This window comes from Pygocentrus nattereri, chromosome 1 (genome assembly GCF_015220715.1).
Source record: "Pygocentrus nattereri isolate fPygNat1 chromosome 1, fPygNat1.pri, whole genome shotgun sequence".
In the NCBI taxonomy this organism is placed as follows: Eukaryota; Metazoa; Chordata; class Actinopteri; order Characiformes; family Serrasalmidae; genus Pygocentrus; species Pygocentrus nattereri.
This window is the reverse complement of record NC_051211.1, coordinates 24,558,517-24,576,500: the sequence shown is the minus strand read 5'-3', so window position 1 is coordinate 24,576,500 and position 17,984 is coordinate 24,558,517. Positions and strand designations below refer to the sequence as shown.

General features: G+C 39.4%; 1 protein-coding gene across 1 annotated transcript; it reads right to left on the bottom strand.

Moving 5' to 3' along the window:
* Positions 1-908: 908 nt before the first annotated feature.
* eno2 (enolase 2) lies at positions 909-17,235 on the bottom strand. Its single transcript, XM_017708523.2, has 12 exons — positions 17,077-17,235; positions 14,424-14,509; positions 14,072-14,167; positions 13,897-13,955; positions 11,622-11,691; positions 10,143-10,276; positions 9,340-9,562; positions 8,558-8,755; positions 7,231-7,432; positions 6,218-6,326; positions 5,045-5,103; positions 909-3,355 (listed from the first exon to the last, which is right to left on the bottom strand). Exons 2-12 carry the CDS (start codon positions 14,506-14,508, stop codon positions 3,286-3,288), a joined length of 1,305 nt encoding a protein of 434 aa, XP_017564012.1. The 5' UTR covers position 14,509; positions 17,077-17,235; the 3' UTR covers positions 909-3,285.
* Between the last annotated feature and the right edge of the window lie 749 nt (positions 17,236-17,984).

The following is a 17,984-nucleotide window of genomic DNA, read 5'->3' as shown; positions in this document are numbered from 1 at the left end:
GAACTGGAGCTACAGGGTTGCACTCAATTACTATACAAATCAAAGCCTCACTGCAATTCTCAAGCAAAATATGCTTTTAAATATGGCATGTGCTCATTTGCATATATGCTGTTTCCTTTATATAGTTCACTAATGCAAAACAGTTATACATACTGTTGATTGCCTGAGCTCTGCACTCCATATAATGTATAAATATTTTACACAATATCATATCAAAAACATCTCATTTTTGTGCCATATGAAAACAGCATTTACATGAATATTTCAAGATGCAAGGTTGGAAACTATAGTACTGTGTAAAAGTCAGTGATCACCCTTGAATCAGCTAAGAAAGTAAAACAGTTTTCAGGTGATTAGTTATAAGATTATGTAGAAAAGTTGAAAGGAAAATAAGAGTATGATTCTGAAAGGATGTGTAGCTGTCAAGACGTCATTACTGAGAAAACTAATAGACAAAAAACATCTGGGAAACAAATAAGCTGCTGGTGTTCTCAGAACAATGGACTGGCCACTCCAGTGTCCACACCTCAGCATTACTCACTGTGTTTGGGATTACTTGGATTGTGAGAAGCAGAAAATGCAGCCAACTTCAGAACTGACTGAATTTTGGAGGTGTGGAAAAATGTCCATTTCTTTGGAAAAACTAAAAGATAAAAAGAACTTGTTAAAAGGTAATAGATGGACACACTAAATACTGAAAATGCCCATATTAAATGTAGTTGTTGAAGTAATATTTCCTGTTAATAGTTTTTTCCCTGATGCTAAAAAAAATCAATAATTTGTACTTAATGGCCGTTTTGACTTTGGGGTCTCTGACGTTTGCACAGTATAGTATGTGGAATATAATCTTATAACACTCAAAAACACACCCCACACCTTTCTATTATCCAACAACAAACAGCACACGGTGGAAGTAAATGATCATTTTAATCCATGGCATTATTGTATGGCAAGCGTTTTGTTTTTTCCTCTCTATGTTTCTTTTCTCTTTGACCACAGTGATTCCACAGATAGAGAAATAGATGGAGGGGAAATTCAAGCATGAAAGAACAAGCCAAGTCTGCAATCATAGCAATGGCAAGAGGAAAACAGGGAGAAAGAGGGGTTACAACAAAACAACAAGAAAAGGGCAAGATTAGGGAATGCAGGGTAAGAGAGGAGGAGAAAAGGAACAAGGGAGAAAGACGAAAAGGGGGAAAAAGTGCAGTCGTGTGTGTCGGGGAGCGAAAGGGTGTGAGACTGCCACACAAGTGTGTGTGTGTGTGTGTGTGTGTGTGTGTAGTTTTGTCAGTGTAAGCGTGCCTGACGGTCCATTTCCCTGACAGGATAGTCCTGTCAGTGTGTGTCCATCTCTCTGTTGCTTTGACTTCATTTTGTGCTTCAGGATTTTTCTCTTCTTTCTTATTTCCTATGTGCACTTACGATGTCTGTCCACCTCCATCTCAGTCAGCCCTCAGTCTCTCTGCCTACATCAGCACGCTCAGTGAGATCTTAGAGGAACACTCCAGCTTTTTTAACCTAATCTCTGTCTGCTGCTTCTGAAACATCAGCTCAATTAACAGGGACAAAATTTAGAAAATTGTATTTGCAGAATGTATAAGGATATAAATCCTGTTGACTCAAAAACACTTATAATAGAAAAAGTGCTGCTGAAGCAATTGCTAAATGGCTATTATTAATGTGCTTCCATGCTTTTAATAAGTACTCAGACCCTGCCAGAAAAACCGGCATACATCAGCATGGCTGATTACCAAAAAAACCAGCGTGTATTGTATTTTGATGCTGGTAGCATAACCATGCTGGGGTGACCAGCTAAACCAGAACCAGACCAGTACTAGACCAGCATAACCCAGCTTAGACTAGCATGAAATGCTTGCTGGTCTGTGCTGTTTTGTTTTTTTTTCAGCAGGGGAAACACTTCAAACTTGCTGTGTGTGGTTATTAACCATATTGATTTAGATTTAGCTGAAAAACGCTGGTGTGTTCCCATAAGCTAGTAAACTAGTATGTATGCATCTGCACCAGTTTCACAATCCACTTCTTATTTGACCTGTTCACACCTTGCATTAAGATGCATTTTTGATGATCAGATCATGTTCATATTTAAATTGACCACAGGAAAAGCCAGGTGTAAACACACAGGATGCATTGTGAGCATTCAAAGGTGATAAGAGATGGATCTTGGCCACATTTAACACAAGTGTAAACGGAATGTTTTTTTTCTGTATCCATATACGATTATGTGAATGGAGTGTGTCTGCCATGTGCTGACTAGCAGGTGAGTAGATTAAGAATCAAACAAAAGTTGGAGGATAAGTGAGGCTGGCTTTATTCCCCAGCTAAGAGTTTTCTTGCACTGTAGGCTATGACAGTGTCCAGGACAAGCTTGACATGCTTCTTACTTTTAGCTCACCTGGTCACACTCTTGACACATTTTAGTGAGTGTGAATGGAATCCAGCCAAAGTTTATACAGATATAATCCAGGCACAAAACACATGTTGACACAAGGTGTAAACAGACTCCTAGTGAAAGTCCAGATATGGAATTACCTTCACCTTCCAAACCCTGATTAAATACACTTATTTGCGGATGAAAAGCTAGCTCCAGATCAGGATTTTGTCTCTGAGACTATTCTAAACATTGAATGCTCAGTACTATTTATACAACTTTCCATATATGTTGGCCTGCTAGGTACTTTTTTTATTCTTACTGCAGTACATGGCACTTAAAAGGTCATTCAGAATGGCTTCAAACAGAGAACTACTCCTTAAATCCAACCCATCTCATTAATTCATTCTTTTATCAGAACCAACTTGAACTAAATCGTGTTTGACTACAGAAGAACTTAAATATTTTTCTGTATAAGCTAATAATAGTCGGTTCTGTTCTATTCCAGTGCTTTCAGTATCTCAGTCATTTTGTGCATGCATGTGTGTTTCCATCCTATGCTAAGTCATCTGTCAGGTCTTGTGTGTAAACTCAGTCCATCCTGGCTCTTATTCATTTTACTTGGTCTATCTTTGCTTTTAGTCAAGTCCAGTTGTGTGCATGTTGTCTCTGTGTGTGCATGGCTATCAGTTCCGTGTGTCACTGTTATTTTGTGTTGTGGGAACCGTTGTGTCAGTTTGTGTTCAGTGCAAAAAGTCCTCTTGTCAATTTTTATAGTGCATCACGTTTTTTCAGTCTGTTGGTTCGTCAGCTGTCGCCTTTGTTTGGGACAGTGTATATTGTCTGGTGGTTGTAATGTGTCAGTTTTTGTGTGGACTGTGCAGTCGGTGGTGGTCTCACAGGGCGCTGGGGTTTCTGAAGTTGTGGCCGGCAAATCGAGCTTGATCGCCCAGCTCTTCCTCAATCCTGTAGGGTAGAGATCAAGATCAAGGGAAACAATCTTAAGTGAAGAGGGAAATGAAGTAGACACGTTAAAATGACTTCCATAATTTGGCCAAAAACGTGTACATCATTAGTACACTTTACACATTACTACATTTTCTTCTAACCCCCAATGCAGTCATTTGCTGTTTAGTGTATAAAGTCTGTTTAGTTTTGCACTTTAGCTTTGGGTCTTACATACACAGCACATAATGGAAGTTTACACTGAGATCAGTATTTTGACACTGCCTAGCACTGACTCTACAAGACCTCTGCCCTGTGATCGAGGCTGAGCCGACACTAATCGGGCATGTTGTCCCAGCGCTTCCTACAGATGCTTGATTGGATTAAGATCTGGGAAATTTGGAGGTGCCATGTTTCTCAAACCAGTGCAGTGTGTGCAGTGCGGCGTATCTCCCTGAAAGAGGCAACTGCTATCAAAGAACATCATTACCATGAAGGGGTGTACCAGGTTTGTCCCTCCTCCTCGGTCGGTACTCAACACTTATCACTGGGAGCACCCCATGCGCCTTACTGTTTAGGAGAAATGGCATCTGGACATAACGATATGGCTCTGGTCAAAATTCCCCAGGTTTTCACACCGGCCTTTTCCCCAGCATCCAAGTGTTACAAGATAATAAGCATTATTCGCTTCATCTGTGAGTGGTCATGTTTTGGCTTATCAGAAAACCTGATGTCCACTGCATGTTCTACTACCCGCTTGGACAGTGAAGGGTGAGGGAGGAGTTTTCAGTTGGTTGCAATCTGTCATCTCACCACTAGATGGCACTACATTTTACACACTGCATCTTTAATGTCCTTAGCACAGCAGATATTTAAAATGGTTAAGACTCAAAACACTCAGCTGAAGTAAAACTACTTTAGCACTAATGTCAAAAAATGTCTTGAATTGGGATTTGTTTTGTCAAGATTTCCAAACCTTTATTCACAAGGTCAAAATGTTACCCTGCTATATTTTACCAATAATTACAATATTGATTTACTAAACGGCAAAAATTGGCTGAAATCCAGTCAGTACAATCCAAATTAGCAGACATTTTCTACTTCAGTTCTTATTTTGAAATGTTATAGAAGTGTGTAGGTGAATTTGCAGTGCATTTTCAGTTAAAGTGCATCTCTTCAGTTGGTTGAACTAAAACAGAACGGATTTCAACCCTGCTAAACGACTTTGTGTTCGTTTCTGAACGGGAACGAACTGCTCCCATTTTAAAAATGAACTGAATCAAGCATTCTAGTAAGCCAGGCTGCTAAAGGTTGTCATTGCCATGATTATCCCCTTGCTCCCGCTCTCCTTAGCTCAGTTAAGAATTTGATTGCATTAGTGTGAGCGGATCACACAGACTGGCACACTCTTAGTGGCTGGCACTTGTGGTGTGACAGCAATGGTCCTGTTGTCTGTAGAGTGAGCTCAGCTTTATTCGAAAGGACTAAGCTGTATCGGCCAATGCGAGTTTTCAACAGTGACATGTCTTCTCTATCAAATCTGAGGTTGAAGCTAACTGAAACAGTCCAAAGACATGCAGGTGTGTGTGTGTGTGTGTGTGTGTGTGTAATGCACTGTGTCTGCCCAGTGATGGACTGGTGACCTGTCCAGGCTGGTTCCTGATGAATGAATGTAATCAGAATACAATTAGAATACAACTGAGCTCTCACCTCATAAGCTGGTTGTATTTGGCCAGACGCTCAGATCTACAAGGAGCTCCAGTTTTTATCTGAGAAGAAAGGAGAGATAATGAATACTAGGTGTATTCTACTGTTTGAAACAGAACACTTAGATACATGTACTACTTTGAACAGATAGAATTGCAAACTAGCCACTAAAATAGCCACTAAATAGATGTTTTTCAGGAGGATATGTCTGATGAGCTTAGGAGCTTTACTTACTTGCATAATGAAGGGGAATGTTAAAGGACAATAATCAAGTTTGCAAAACTGAAGCCCAAAAAACTATTAAAAGATACAGGGAACATGGGACTCCTAACAACCATGCAAGACAGTTTCATAGACAGGAGAGAATTCACAGGTGTTTCTGTCCACAAAACGAAGAAAAATTGTAAATCAAACTAAGAAGCTGCTGGTTTGAGTCCAAACCTCAACATCATTGAATGTGTTTGGCATTACATGAGTCATAAGCAGCAGATAATACAACCAACTTCTAAGAAAACCTGAAAGCCAGTCTTCTGAAAAGAACAGAAGCTGCAATAAAGTAAAAGAGTGACACACTAAACACTAAAAATACCATATTTAGCCATAGAGGTGTTTGTGTAGTGTTCTGTTAAATATGATTTTTTTTTTAATTTTCTCTGGTGTTGAAAAATGATTAACTTACGCTCAATGTTTGTTTTGACTGGTCTGACTTTTGCACAGTACTGTAAACTGCCAACAATCTATTTTTTTTTTATTTTTATTTATACCATTTGAAAACACTAGCTTCTCTTTAGACTGTACATCAATATTGTATGTTGAATCTCATTACATTAACATACATTAAGTTAAGAACCGAGTAACAGTGGGTGAATTTGTTATGACATATTTTGGATAATCTGCACTTTGGCCTTAATTCTTAGTGGGAGATTTTACTTCGTGACATAACTCTCAAGTTATATCCAACCATTGCCTTCAAGCTCCGTACGTTTTGGCGATTTTGGGGATTTGAGGACCTCTCGGGTGGAAATATGTCATTTCAAGCAATGTGTGGAAGTACATTTTGTAACATCCATTGCGCTTCGCCTTGTTCGACCTTGTGTGTAAATCTGAAAAACCCATGTGAAATCCAACCTGACACCTCTGACTTTTGAATTATTATTTCAGGCTGATGTATATTACCTGTCCAGTGCAGAGCCCCACTACCAGGTCTGCAATGAACGTGTCCTCTGTCTCTCCAGAACGATGGCTGACCATGACACCCCAACCATTTGCCTGAGCCAGCTTACACCTGATAGAGGCAAAGAGACAAAATGGGGAGGGGGACAGAGGGACACGGGTGAACATTGATTCATTACAGAGTCCAGAACTGAATGAGATTGGGATGACTTGGATTGATAGAAGTAGAAAACGCAACCAACTTCTAAGACTGAACTTTGAAGGTGGGGGAAAAAAGCTCATCAGATTTTGCCTAAGCTTTTGAGAATCTTTATCCACTGCACTGTACTTAGCACTACAGTAGAGGGCCTAAGCCATGATTTACAGATTAACACATCAGAAGAAAAAAGAAAGTGAAGAAAAAAAAGCAGAAAAAAACTTATTTAAAAAAACTTATTTAAAAAAACTTATTTTATTCAAAAACTTGAAAAAAGAAGAAAATGAAGAAATCAGGTATATAACTAAAAATAGGAAATGAAATTTCATACTGTGCTGAAACATTATCTTTTTCTTAAACTGAATTTGCTTTTTTTATCATACAGCTTACAGTGCAAAAGTTCAACGCCCCAGTAAAATTACAGCTTTTGTTGATTTTCTGAGTGAAAATAAGTTCACCTGCTTTACAGAGAACACACTTCTGCAATCATCATTAATGCATGGTTACTATTAATTTGCTGAATTTTACATATTTGGGGGGAGAAAACATAAAATGTGGCCTGTGCAAAAGTTATGGCACATTTTATATTTGTGTTTTTTTTTTCTGGGGTTAGAGTGGAGGATTAGTTGGTGTGGATTTGTGATCCACAACTAATCATCTAACCTTAGTACCTGACCTCACTAATGCTTTTGTGGCTAAATGCATTCAGATTCTAAAAGCAATCTTGTAGTGAACCTACTTCTAGAGTGTGTAAAAGGTCAGGTCTATATAGTGAAGCTGATCGTCTGCCTGGGATAAATGACTGGCAGCAGTCACTCACGCTTGAATGGCCTCTGTGACGGTGCCGATTTGGTTGACTTTGAGAAGCAGGCAGTTGCAAGCTCGCTCCTCTGCCGCCTTCTCTATCCTCTTTGGGTTTGTCACTGTTAGATCATCACCTACTATCTGGATTCCCATCGAACCAGTCATCTGTGTCCAAGCTGCCCAGTCATCCTGATCAAAGGGGTCTTCAATAGACACCACTGTAGAGAGAAAGGAGGGTTTGTGTTAATGCGGTGATAGAGAAATGTTTCCACCAGAAAGCGTTCATTATATCAAGAACTAAGCTGACATGGCTGAAAATGAATGGAAATGAACAGGGACCAGTTAGCACGATTTCCTCTCAATAACATTAACTGATCCTTCCTACCTTTCATTCAGTGTTAGAGAAATTGTCCATGACCAATATTTTTCTGGTTTCATGTTCCAATAATGCCGTAATAAATTTTTCCATGACCATTTTCCAACCTTTCTTTCTGTAGAACTAAACAGGAACTGTTGTTGTAATTGTGCTTTTAAGACTGATACATGTAAATGAGCTCTGTTCTGTTTGGTTGCCCTGTATTGCGCTTCACTCAAAACCTGTCCAGGCTGAAAGATTCCTCATAACTTTAGCATGAACAGGTGGAGCTACATAGAAAAAATTGTTGTTTTACACAGTAAAAACATACTTGAATGACTGTATGGACTGAAGGGTAAACACAATGCTTTTAAAATGTAATAATTTTTACATACTACATCGACTCTTTAAAATCAAAAATTAAGAACAATTTGGTTTTCCACGATATGGGCTGTTCTGAATCTTTCTTTTAATGTTTAAGCACTGGATGTTGCCATTATGGCCCATGCTGATAAAGGCATTGCTCACTATTTGCTTACTAAAGAAATGAAAGATTTCTGTCAATTCTAGACTTTAAATCAGGCTTTCTGGAGATAAAAATGTCCCTTATATTTTTACCATGTTTTTTTCAATTTCCTGACATTGATACAAACAGAAAAAAGTTAGACTTGAAGCTGTGAATACAAAATATAAATCATATGCAAATATACAGTAAATTACTGTGTAATTGTGAAATGATATTTGAATAGTAAAGTAAAAATAAGGAAATAAATCAACTAAATGTTAAAGTTGTGTTCCATCATGTCACGTTTTTTGTATTTTCTGTGTTTTTTTACTTTTTGCCTGTCTTTGGATTCTGATTTTTGATTTGCCCTGACTCTGTCCTTTCTCCGTGTTCAGCGTTACACATCCAAACTGATAAATGCTACAGTTTAGTGTGTAGAGTGGAAGTGATGTAATGTAGCTTGATGTTCTGATTATCCAGTACCTGGATAGTCATTGACAAAGCCCTGGTAGATCTCTAATAGCTCATCACCACTGATATGTCTTGCAGGATCTGGTGGCGATTTGAAGTCCAGATCATACTTTCCCTCTCGGTAGAACTCAGAAGCAGCCACATCCATCCCAATCACAACCTTATCTGTGAAGCCAGCCTTATCTATGGCAGTCTTTATCAATTCAAGGGCTGAGAGAGAAAGACAAAGGGAGAGAGAGAAGCTCACTTAAAACTAATGCAATAATGTATCGTTCATCGTATCTTTACTGAGATACAGTACTTTGCGAAAGTCAGAGGCCACCCTTAATTTTTAACTTCCAGGCAAATGGCCACTAAGCACAAGCTATTAATTTTCTCAAGAGATGAGAAATGACAGTTTACTTGAATAAGGAAGTAGAAAATCTAACAAAATATGTGGAAAAAGTAAAAAGTTTTCAGGAGTTTTCAAAAATGAAGTAGAAATTATTGAAAGATAACAACCTTGTGAAACCTGGTAGACCACCAAAACTGTAGACCACTGTCAGACAAACAGTACTTAACACTGAAGTAACCTGATACTGAAAGTGAATAACTTGTACTGAATGGCTATTTTGACAACAAATAAATGAAACTTTTAGCTGACTTTTGCACGATACTGTAGACCTCGAGCTAGACTTTTATTCTGTAAACCATATATTGTCACTTGCAAAACAAAACCTCAAATCTCCAACATGGTAACTGACCAACATCAGACTTCAAATATACTGCATTCACCAAAATACAAATGCACATACCTTCACTGTTCTCTAGGATGTTTGGGGCAAAACCTCCCTCATCACCCACGTTTATGGCATCCTGGCCATACTTCTCCTTGATCACACCCCTCAGAGTCTGATAGAGCTCCGCCCCCACACGCAAAGCATCGCGGAATGACTCCGCTCCTACAGGAAGCACCATAAACTCCTGCATGGCCAGCTTATTTCCAGCATGAGATCCGCCATTTATCACATTAAAGGCCTAGACCATAGAGGAGGGAACAGAGCGGCTGAGGCAGACAGAGGTGAGAGCAGAGCGCATCACATATAATACATTTCTATACTAATGCCTGCTAGGTTACTTCTCACTGGCAATACATTCAGAAGCTGTGGTGCTGTCCCCTTTAACTCTTTTAATTGTGCAGAGAGGATGCCTATGCTGGTCACAGAAAAAAGTATCAGCAACTTTTAGCTTTGTAAGCTCTATACATATCAAATAAATGCAGGAACAACATTGAAAAATCATTAACAAAGAAGAGATCAAATGGTAGAAATGGCCATTGTCTGTCAGCCTTAAAGGGTAAAAAGCACTTTTTTTTTTGTAAATCAGATGTAAATCAGTCCAACCATCATTTGGGAACTTTTATCTTTAAGAGATGCCTGAATATTTTTTGTATGTTTGCCCTCAAAATGAGCTAAAACACATTACTGGTGTGTGTCTTGATCAACTTTACTGTAAAGAGATCCTGAAACAACTTAAATAAATTAATTAAAATGTTTATTCACAGATCTACATTTATTTCTAGTATAGTTAAGAAAATGGATGTATTCAAATTTCTTACAGGGACTGGTAACACTAGTTCCGTGTTTCCGGCCAGGTCTGCAATGTGACGGTACAGTGGAATATCTTTTTCTGCTGCACCAGCTTTACAGATGGCCAGGGATACCCCCAGGATGGCATTGGCACCAAACTGAGCTGCAGAGGTAAGAAACTGCTGTTATTGTTCTGCCCATTACACTGAGATATAATGTAGTTCACTTAAATCAATGGGAATTCCACAGACTTTTCCAAATTTATGACTAATAAAATAATTAAAATATAAACAAAGTCAGTCAGACAGACAGTTATACCTCCACTGCTGATTTATGAATTAAAAATCAGTACAATTCCCCTTTTAATATCACTGATATCAATGTCGTAACCATAATTATATGTTTACAGATCTGTCATTAAGCATAGTATACAATAGGCAATGCATTAATAACATTATAACACGTATCAATTATAGCATACAGCCTGAAGTGTTCTTTGTGGAATGATATAGATACACCTCATACAAATCAGATACAGATACCGGTTTTATTATACTTGATAAAACAGGTAGAAGGCTTTTTTATAGTGTGAAGTATAGAAACCTGTAACACTGTTTCAAAAGTGTGTGTTTTAATATTAGCTCTTTCTTCCACAAAAAAAAATAGTTCATGTTGCAACCACGGTTATTATTTAGCACCTAATGGTGAGCAGATGAATACTGGTATGGTGAAAAAACACTGTTTTAGATATAACCGTTGTAACAATAAAAATGTATTTTATGGTAAACACATATGTGTTCAAAAGTAAGTGCACATCCAAACATTACATTCTCTAGATTGTATATTGTAAGATTTTCCTTAACTGGAACTAAGGGGCCCAGCCCAAATTATGAGACAGCCCCAGACCATTATTCCTCCTCTGCCAAACTTTACTGTTGGCACTATGCATTCAGACAGGTAGAGTAGTAAAGTTAGAGCTTGGCAATTTGACAATATTTATCTTAATTGACATAAACTACATCACAGTATGTCACAGTGTTCTTTTCTGATTTTCTTTTCTATCATGGATCTCGTCAGTATTTCCAAAAGTCTGAGCAACTGAATATTTCACAATATTTCATTTAGTGCAGTATGTGAAACACACACACACACACTATGAGCTTTTCAGTACAACTTATTCTACTGCCAGTGTTTGTCTAAGGAGATTGCATGGCTGTTTGCTTTATTTTCTACACCTTTTCGCAATGAATGTGGCTGAGATAGATGAAGATAGATGTCCACATACTTTAAGGTCATTCAGTGTAAGTGACACAAATACTATTTAGTTTCCACTTAATATGTGTATCAATATGACTATAATATTTGTCATATGAGTAAGACACACATTTCATTTCTCTGATGTCAACTCCAGCATGACCCACTTTCTTTATTATGGTTAGATTGAGATCTACTCTATTTGTTTAAATTCTATTATGCATAAGATCTTTTCATGAGCTGCATTGACTCACATTTGTTTTCCGTGCCGTCCATCTCGATCATCATGTTGTCCAGCTTCTCCTGCTCAACCACACTGATTTCCTGAACAATGGAAGAAACAATATCAGATTAAAATTAGCTGCATAGCAAGGCCAAAACATGGTGCTTTATGAACAGCATAACAAACCAGTGGCCTGTTACTAAGACACTAGGCGTAAGCAAAATAATACTGTGTATCCACACCTGTGGGCATCTGCATCTTTGTGGAGTGATTTTGCTCAGAGTGTGCAATACAGAACAAGTGAAATATGAGCAAAATGCAGAATTAAGATATTGTAGTGACAGGCTCTAGACAGAGTTTTACTAGTTTAAGGACTAGTAAAACCTCCATCTGATGATGTATTAATAATATAATATTAATAATTTGTATTTGCACACTGTGAAATTAGACCTCTGCATTTAATCCATCCGTGCAGTGAAACACCCACATACATGCACACTAGTGAACACACACACTAGGGGGCAGTGAGCACACTTGCCCAGAGCAGTGGGCAGCCCTATCCACAGTGCCCGGGGAGCAATTGGGGGTTAGGTGCCTTGCTCAAGGGCACTTCGGTCATGGACTATCAGCCAAGGGGATCGAACCAGCAACCTTAACCTTAACCTTAACCTTGATGTATCTTATAGCTGTGAGAGGAACTTTTGAAAAACTACAAGCACTTTGGGGTGGAGCTATTTGGAGGTGACCTGATTGAAATGTCTTTTTCTAGCTGGCTAATGCAGAAGGAAGGAAGATATCTAACAGTACCTGTAGAAAGCTGTACAGGAAGTTGTATGACATATTTATGTAACACATGCTGGGTATTGTAGCCTGAGAACATTGATCAGGGGAAGTGTGAAAATGACATAAAATCAAGAATTCTGTTAATGAGACACAGATATTGTGATACAGTGTATTACAAAACATGATGTATATCAAATGCTGGTTAGGGTGCAATTCCCCTTTACTGCAATATGGTGCAGAAATGTATGTACATTTTACATATTAATATAATTATTATCATTTAGGGAAGCTATGGGTACTCGAGTATTTGATTAAGCATACAAGGTGCTAGTGTTCAAATACTGAAATCAGTTATTTGTGTTATTATACAGGACGTTATTATACAGTATATATAGTAGTTATATATATAATTATAGTTATATAGTAGTTATTATACAGGACGACCGAGAAAATATACAGGCCAACAATGCAGTAAAACAACAGTTTTACGTTTTGACTGTACTGTTAAATCTGGAGCGTTTGCTTGCACAAATGTGTGTTACATACTTGTACATATGTGTTTTACACTATATTTTGCTACTCTGCTGTTTTTTTTAATATTAAGATGTTATTAAATGTATTTTTGCCTGCTGCTAATTGTTTGTGCAGCCCCAGTGCTGCCACCTAAAAAAAGTTACAACCCTACATTAATTTCAAACAAAGTTTTTTTTCCTTCTCTGCAATTAGCCTATTATCCATTCTTTGACTGATCCACCTGAATGTCATCTGAATACAAGCTTCCAAGGGAGAAATAACACTAAAAGTAAAAAAATTTTACAATTTTGTTCAAAGGCCACCACTGGGATAGGCTCCAGCACCCCTGAGGGAGAAGCAGCTTAGAAAATGTGTGTGTGTGTGTGTTCAAAGGCCTCAACAGGGCAATTTCACAGGTTTGACCCAGAAATACTGCAGTATCTTAAACATTTCTTCTTCATTTTAGCTGTCATGTCTATTCTTTGTTTGGCATGTTTTGCTTTTTTTTTGTTGTTTAGTAGGTTTAAATGAAGAAATCTCAGATTATTTTATATGACAAAAGGCCTTACAGCATCAGTGTTTAGGTTTTTTCATAATCAGGAAAACAAATTTAACATACAAAATACAGCACTTGTTTCCAGGAACAGAACAAATCTAATAAACCATTTAAACTCTTTATCTTTTTCTTTATTAGCATCAAATTTACATGTAAACCAATCTATACTATTGTGTTCTGACTATTCTTTTCATATTTATGCTGTATGTTCTGCTGCCGCAGTAAAACTAAAATGCTGTGGCAAGCCTTACTGCATCCAGTGCACTGAATAACATACTTAAACATTCTACCACAGCTCTTTAAAATCTCATGAGGCTCTCAGCTGCAACATTCATGCACGCACATACCGAGAGCTATATGCTACATGTGCCACACACTGCTCTCTATCTGCTGTCCTTGGTAATGCTTTTTCAAGGTCATCAGTGTGCCTAGTCCATAGGGGATGTGCACTTACAGATGCAATGAGAGCAGGTCCAAGAGTGTCATTGATGTGGCCAACAGCTTTTAGTACACCTAGTAAAAGATAAAATAGGACAGGAATGTATCCAAGCAGTCCTCATTTTTGCGTAGCTCTTTATGTTCATTATGTACTTGTCCAGTTATCTGCTGCAAACAACCTGATCTCTAACCTTTGCCCTTGAAGCGACTCTTGTCCCCATCTCGGAGTTCGAGGGCCTCATAAATGCCTGTGGATGCTCCGCTGGGTACAGCAGCCCTGAATAGTCCTGACAGGAGCAAGAAAAAGACAAATACAAAAAGGAAATGGTTAATATGTAATATCACAAATGTAACTGACGACCGCACTGCATTAAGAATTTTTTGGCACCTTTATAGCTGCACAGTGTCTCCCCAGACATGCCTTTTGTATACAGTTAGGTCTGTAGCTGACTATGTTGTATTCATTTCTGCACTACCTTCTTCAAAGTATGTTAAACATAGCAGTTTTTAAAGTTTTTATAAAACACACAGGCTGACAGTCACCTTTTTCAGTTCTCAGGTCCACCTCTACTGTGGGGTTTCCCCGAGAGTCCAGGATCTCCCTGGCAACGATGCTCACAATGGACATCCTATGAGAACGGGGGAAGAGAGAGAGAGAGAGAGAGAGAGAGAGAGAGAGAGAGAGAGAGAGAGAGAGAGTTTCAACTGTGTTAAGATTGTTGAGCTTTCCAAAGTTACCATTCACTTCCCAGTCCATACAGTTCATGTATGGAAAACATCCCGTTTTTTTATGTAATTTTTATGTAAGGTCACAAAAACACCTCATTTTCACATATCGCTGCTGTCAGAACAAAACCTTGTACAAAACCTTTACAGGAGAAGGAAAAAAGAAGAAAAAATGTCTTTACTTTCAATATAAGTGTTTTTTGGTCCATTTGTCATGAAATTTACACACAATGTAAAGGACAACGGGCATTTTCAAATGATGTCAAAAACTGAAAAACGACAAAAATGGCGATACAAGATTTTGTACTGACAACAGCGATATGCACCTGTTCAGCCTACAGCAGCTTTGCGCCGCCCATTCACACTGAAGTTATAAGGAGTGTTTCACATCTGAATGCTTTTTGATTGAGGCACAATACAGGACAGCCAGTCAGAACAGAGCTCAATCATATCAATCCTAAAGCCTGTTTAATTCTAATGGATAAAGAGAGTTTGGAAAATGGTCATGTGAACATGAATTAGGACCATTTTTGGTACATAAAACCACTACAGCATTATAAGTGAACCTCAAAGGAAAAAGTAAAGAACAAGAAAAATGTAGGATATGAGCTGTTTAAGTAAAATATCAGAAAACTGCATATCTGTACTGAAGCCACAGAGCTGCAGAAAAGCCACAGGCTCAGTGAAATGAAAGTCTCTGAAGGTTCAGGGTTGATCCCACACCATTCACACTAATAAACTATAATGATGAATGCACAGCAGGAGTTGGAATTCCTCCCAGCCCTGAATTCCTCCGAGCGTTGAACTAGTAAGAGAAGTCCATTCATTTATACCGCATAGTGTGGACGGACTTGTGGATTCAAAGCAAAAGTGGGTTGAGGGAATTTACTGCGAGGGCAAACAGCTTTTACTGTAGTTAGGCCAAGCTGACTGGTTTTAGCTCAGTTCGAAATGCTAATGAGCAGTTATATCCTAGACGGCCTCCTGAGGAGCCCTCGACGTGGCTCCAGGGATTTATCAAGAGTCTCTTCTGCTCATGATAATGGGCATCAGCGACTGCTATGTGGTATCTCATAGTCTCCTCATGTTTTGGACCTGCTAACACCAGAGCTTCTGATGGTATCTAGCTTTAGAACTAATTTTATTCACTGAGCCAGCACTAGAGCTTCTCCAGAGCTTTTGAAACACGGGCTGGTTTTCTCAGAAGGTGCCATAGCCACTTTCTCTGGATCACTGAAGTGAGTGAAGCTGAAAAACTGCCCGTGGGCAAGAGTGGCCTGGTCGGCAGTCAGCTCACGGCTGACTAAACCCAACACTCCTCAAATGTTACAGCTAGCCAGATGTGAGGAGGACACATGGGGGGTCATCGTGCTCACAACCAGAATGTCTGACCTTGAGACTGTGCTTCAAAGTACAGGGCGCCGCCGTTTCCACCCTGCTCCTCAAAACGAGTGAAAAGCAAAAAAACGGCTTCCTCACGAGACGGGGCGACGGTAAACTAACGGCTCTGCAAGCCGTGTTTGCTAACTTCTGCGTCCAGCTCCTGTGTGGTTGTATATCTGCGGATGTGGTCGTGAGTTACGTAATGGAGACGGTACACGTTTACCCCTGTACCTGTGGCATACTGCAGCACCGCACTGTCAGCAGAAATACAGAGCGGGAGGGGGGTGGGGGTATTGCGGGTGGGGTGGGGTGGGGCTGGGGGGAGTGCGGAGAGTGGCGAGAGCTAAAGCTAAATTATTTAGCTTCTCTTTGGATGGAGAACAGAGAGGGATTCGAGGAGAGTAAGCAAAGGAGAAGATGGTGGAGTGGGGAAAAAAGAGGAGGACGGAAGGCTTTGACACCGAGTGGGACATTTTCACAGGAAATGAGCGCAGAGTGGACACACGATGATGCAGACTCTCTCTCTCTCTCTCTCTCTCTCTCTCTCAGCACTAGAAATATCCATCCCTCCTACCAACAAACACCAGACAAGCACATCTTAAAATCATCCAAATACTGACGCCACATCAGTGCACTTCAGAAAAATTCACACAGAATTCCTCCCACTGATGCCCACTGACTCACACAGATGCCCGTTTCCTCACCCTCATTCTCTCTCTCTCTCTCTCTCTCTCTCTCTCTCTCTCTCTCTCTCTCTCTCTCTTTCACACACACACAAACACTGCATGCATTACAGCATTGTTAAAAATAGCTGTAGTGTCTTAATATAATCTGCCACATACAAAACCCATCCAAAGAAATCAATAAAAAGCCAATGCAAAAGCCAGCGCAGCTCCTCCACAAGCCAATGCCAGCACCTTAACAGTCTGCATACTGTAGCATCACTTACGCCCACGCCACTGCCTTCTTACTCACTCACCCTGCACGCGCAATAACCACTGCAGAAAAAAGGCGAGGGATGGCACGGGCCAGGGGGAGGAGGAGAGGAAAGAGAGAGGAAAGAGAGAAGAACCAGTCCAGTCTTTACCTGCTGTCTGTACGGGTGTAGCCTCGCTAAAGGCAAGCAGGAAAATGCTGAGGAAAGAGAGAGAGGGTGAGGGATATAAAGGAGAGAGAGAGAGAGAGAGAGAGAGAAGAGCGGAGGAAAACAGAGGGGGGGTAAAACGTGTGACAGAATGGGGAGGGGATGAAAGGATGAGTCAGAGGAAGATGCTGAGAAACAAGAGCAGAGAGAAAAAGAGGGAGAAAAGAGGAGGAGGAGGAGGAGCAGGTCAAGGGGACTGATTAATGAGAGGGAGTGAGGGATTCAGGAGGAAGATGAGAGGGAGAAAAAGATAGGGTACTGCATTTTGAACTGTAAAAATAGACGGAGGAAAGCGAGAGAGCTCCCATTGGGAGCACAATTCACCAGTGCATCAGTCTAATAAACAATCATACACTGCCTCTAGTGCTGTAGAGCTTTGTCTTGGAATATAGGTCATCCTACTCAAATGCATAGCCATCCAGAGCATATTATGCATTCAGGCCGCATGGTTAGTGAGGGCAATTAAAGTGTTTCATGTCTGTTATTTATATAAAATATGTATGGAAAAAAAACATTCAATTTACTCAAACTGTTTTTTTGTTGTTTATTCCATTTTTTACATTACTTACACTAATAAACTATGACTGCACAATACAGCACTGTGCAAAAGTCAGAGACCACCCTTCATTTATTTAATTTCTGGTTAAAAAGGCCATTGAGTGCAAGTTCTTTCTGAGGAGATTACATATGAGACTTCAAACTGAGCAAGAGTCGGGAGACCACCAAAACTGTCACCATCAGTACTTACATTTTTCATCTTTGACAAACTCAAGCTCCACTCTTGCTTTAGATCTGGAGAAAAAAAACAGTTATTTCTGTCCATCCTTCCACTGTGAGAAGACGACTCAATG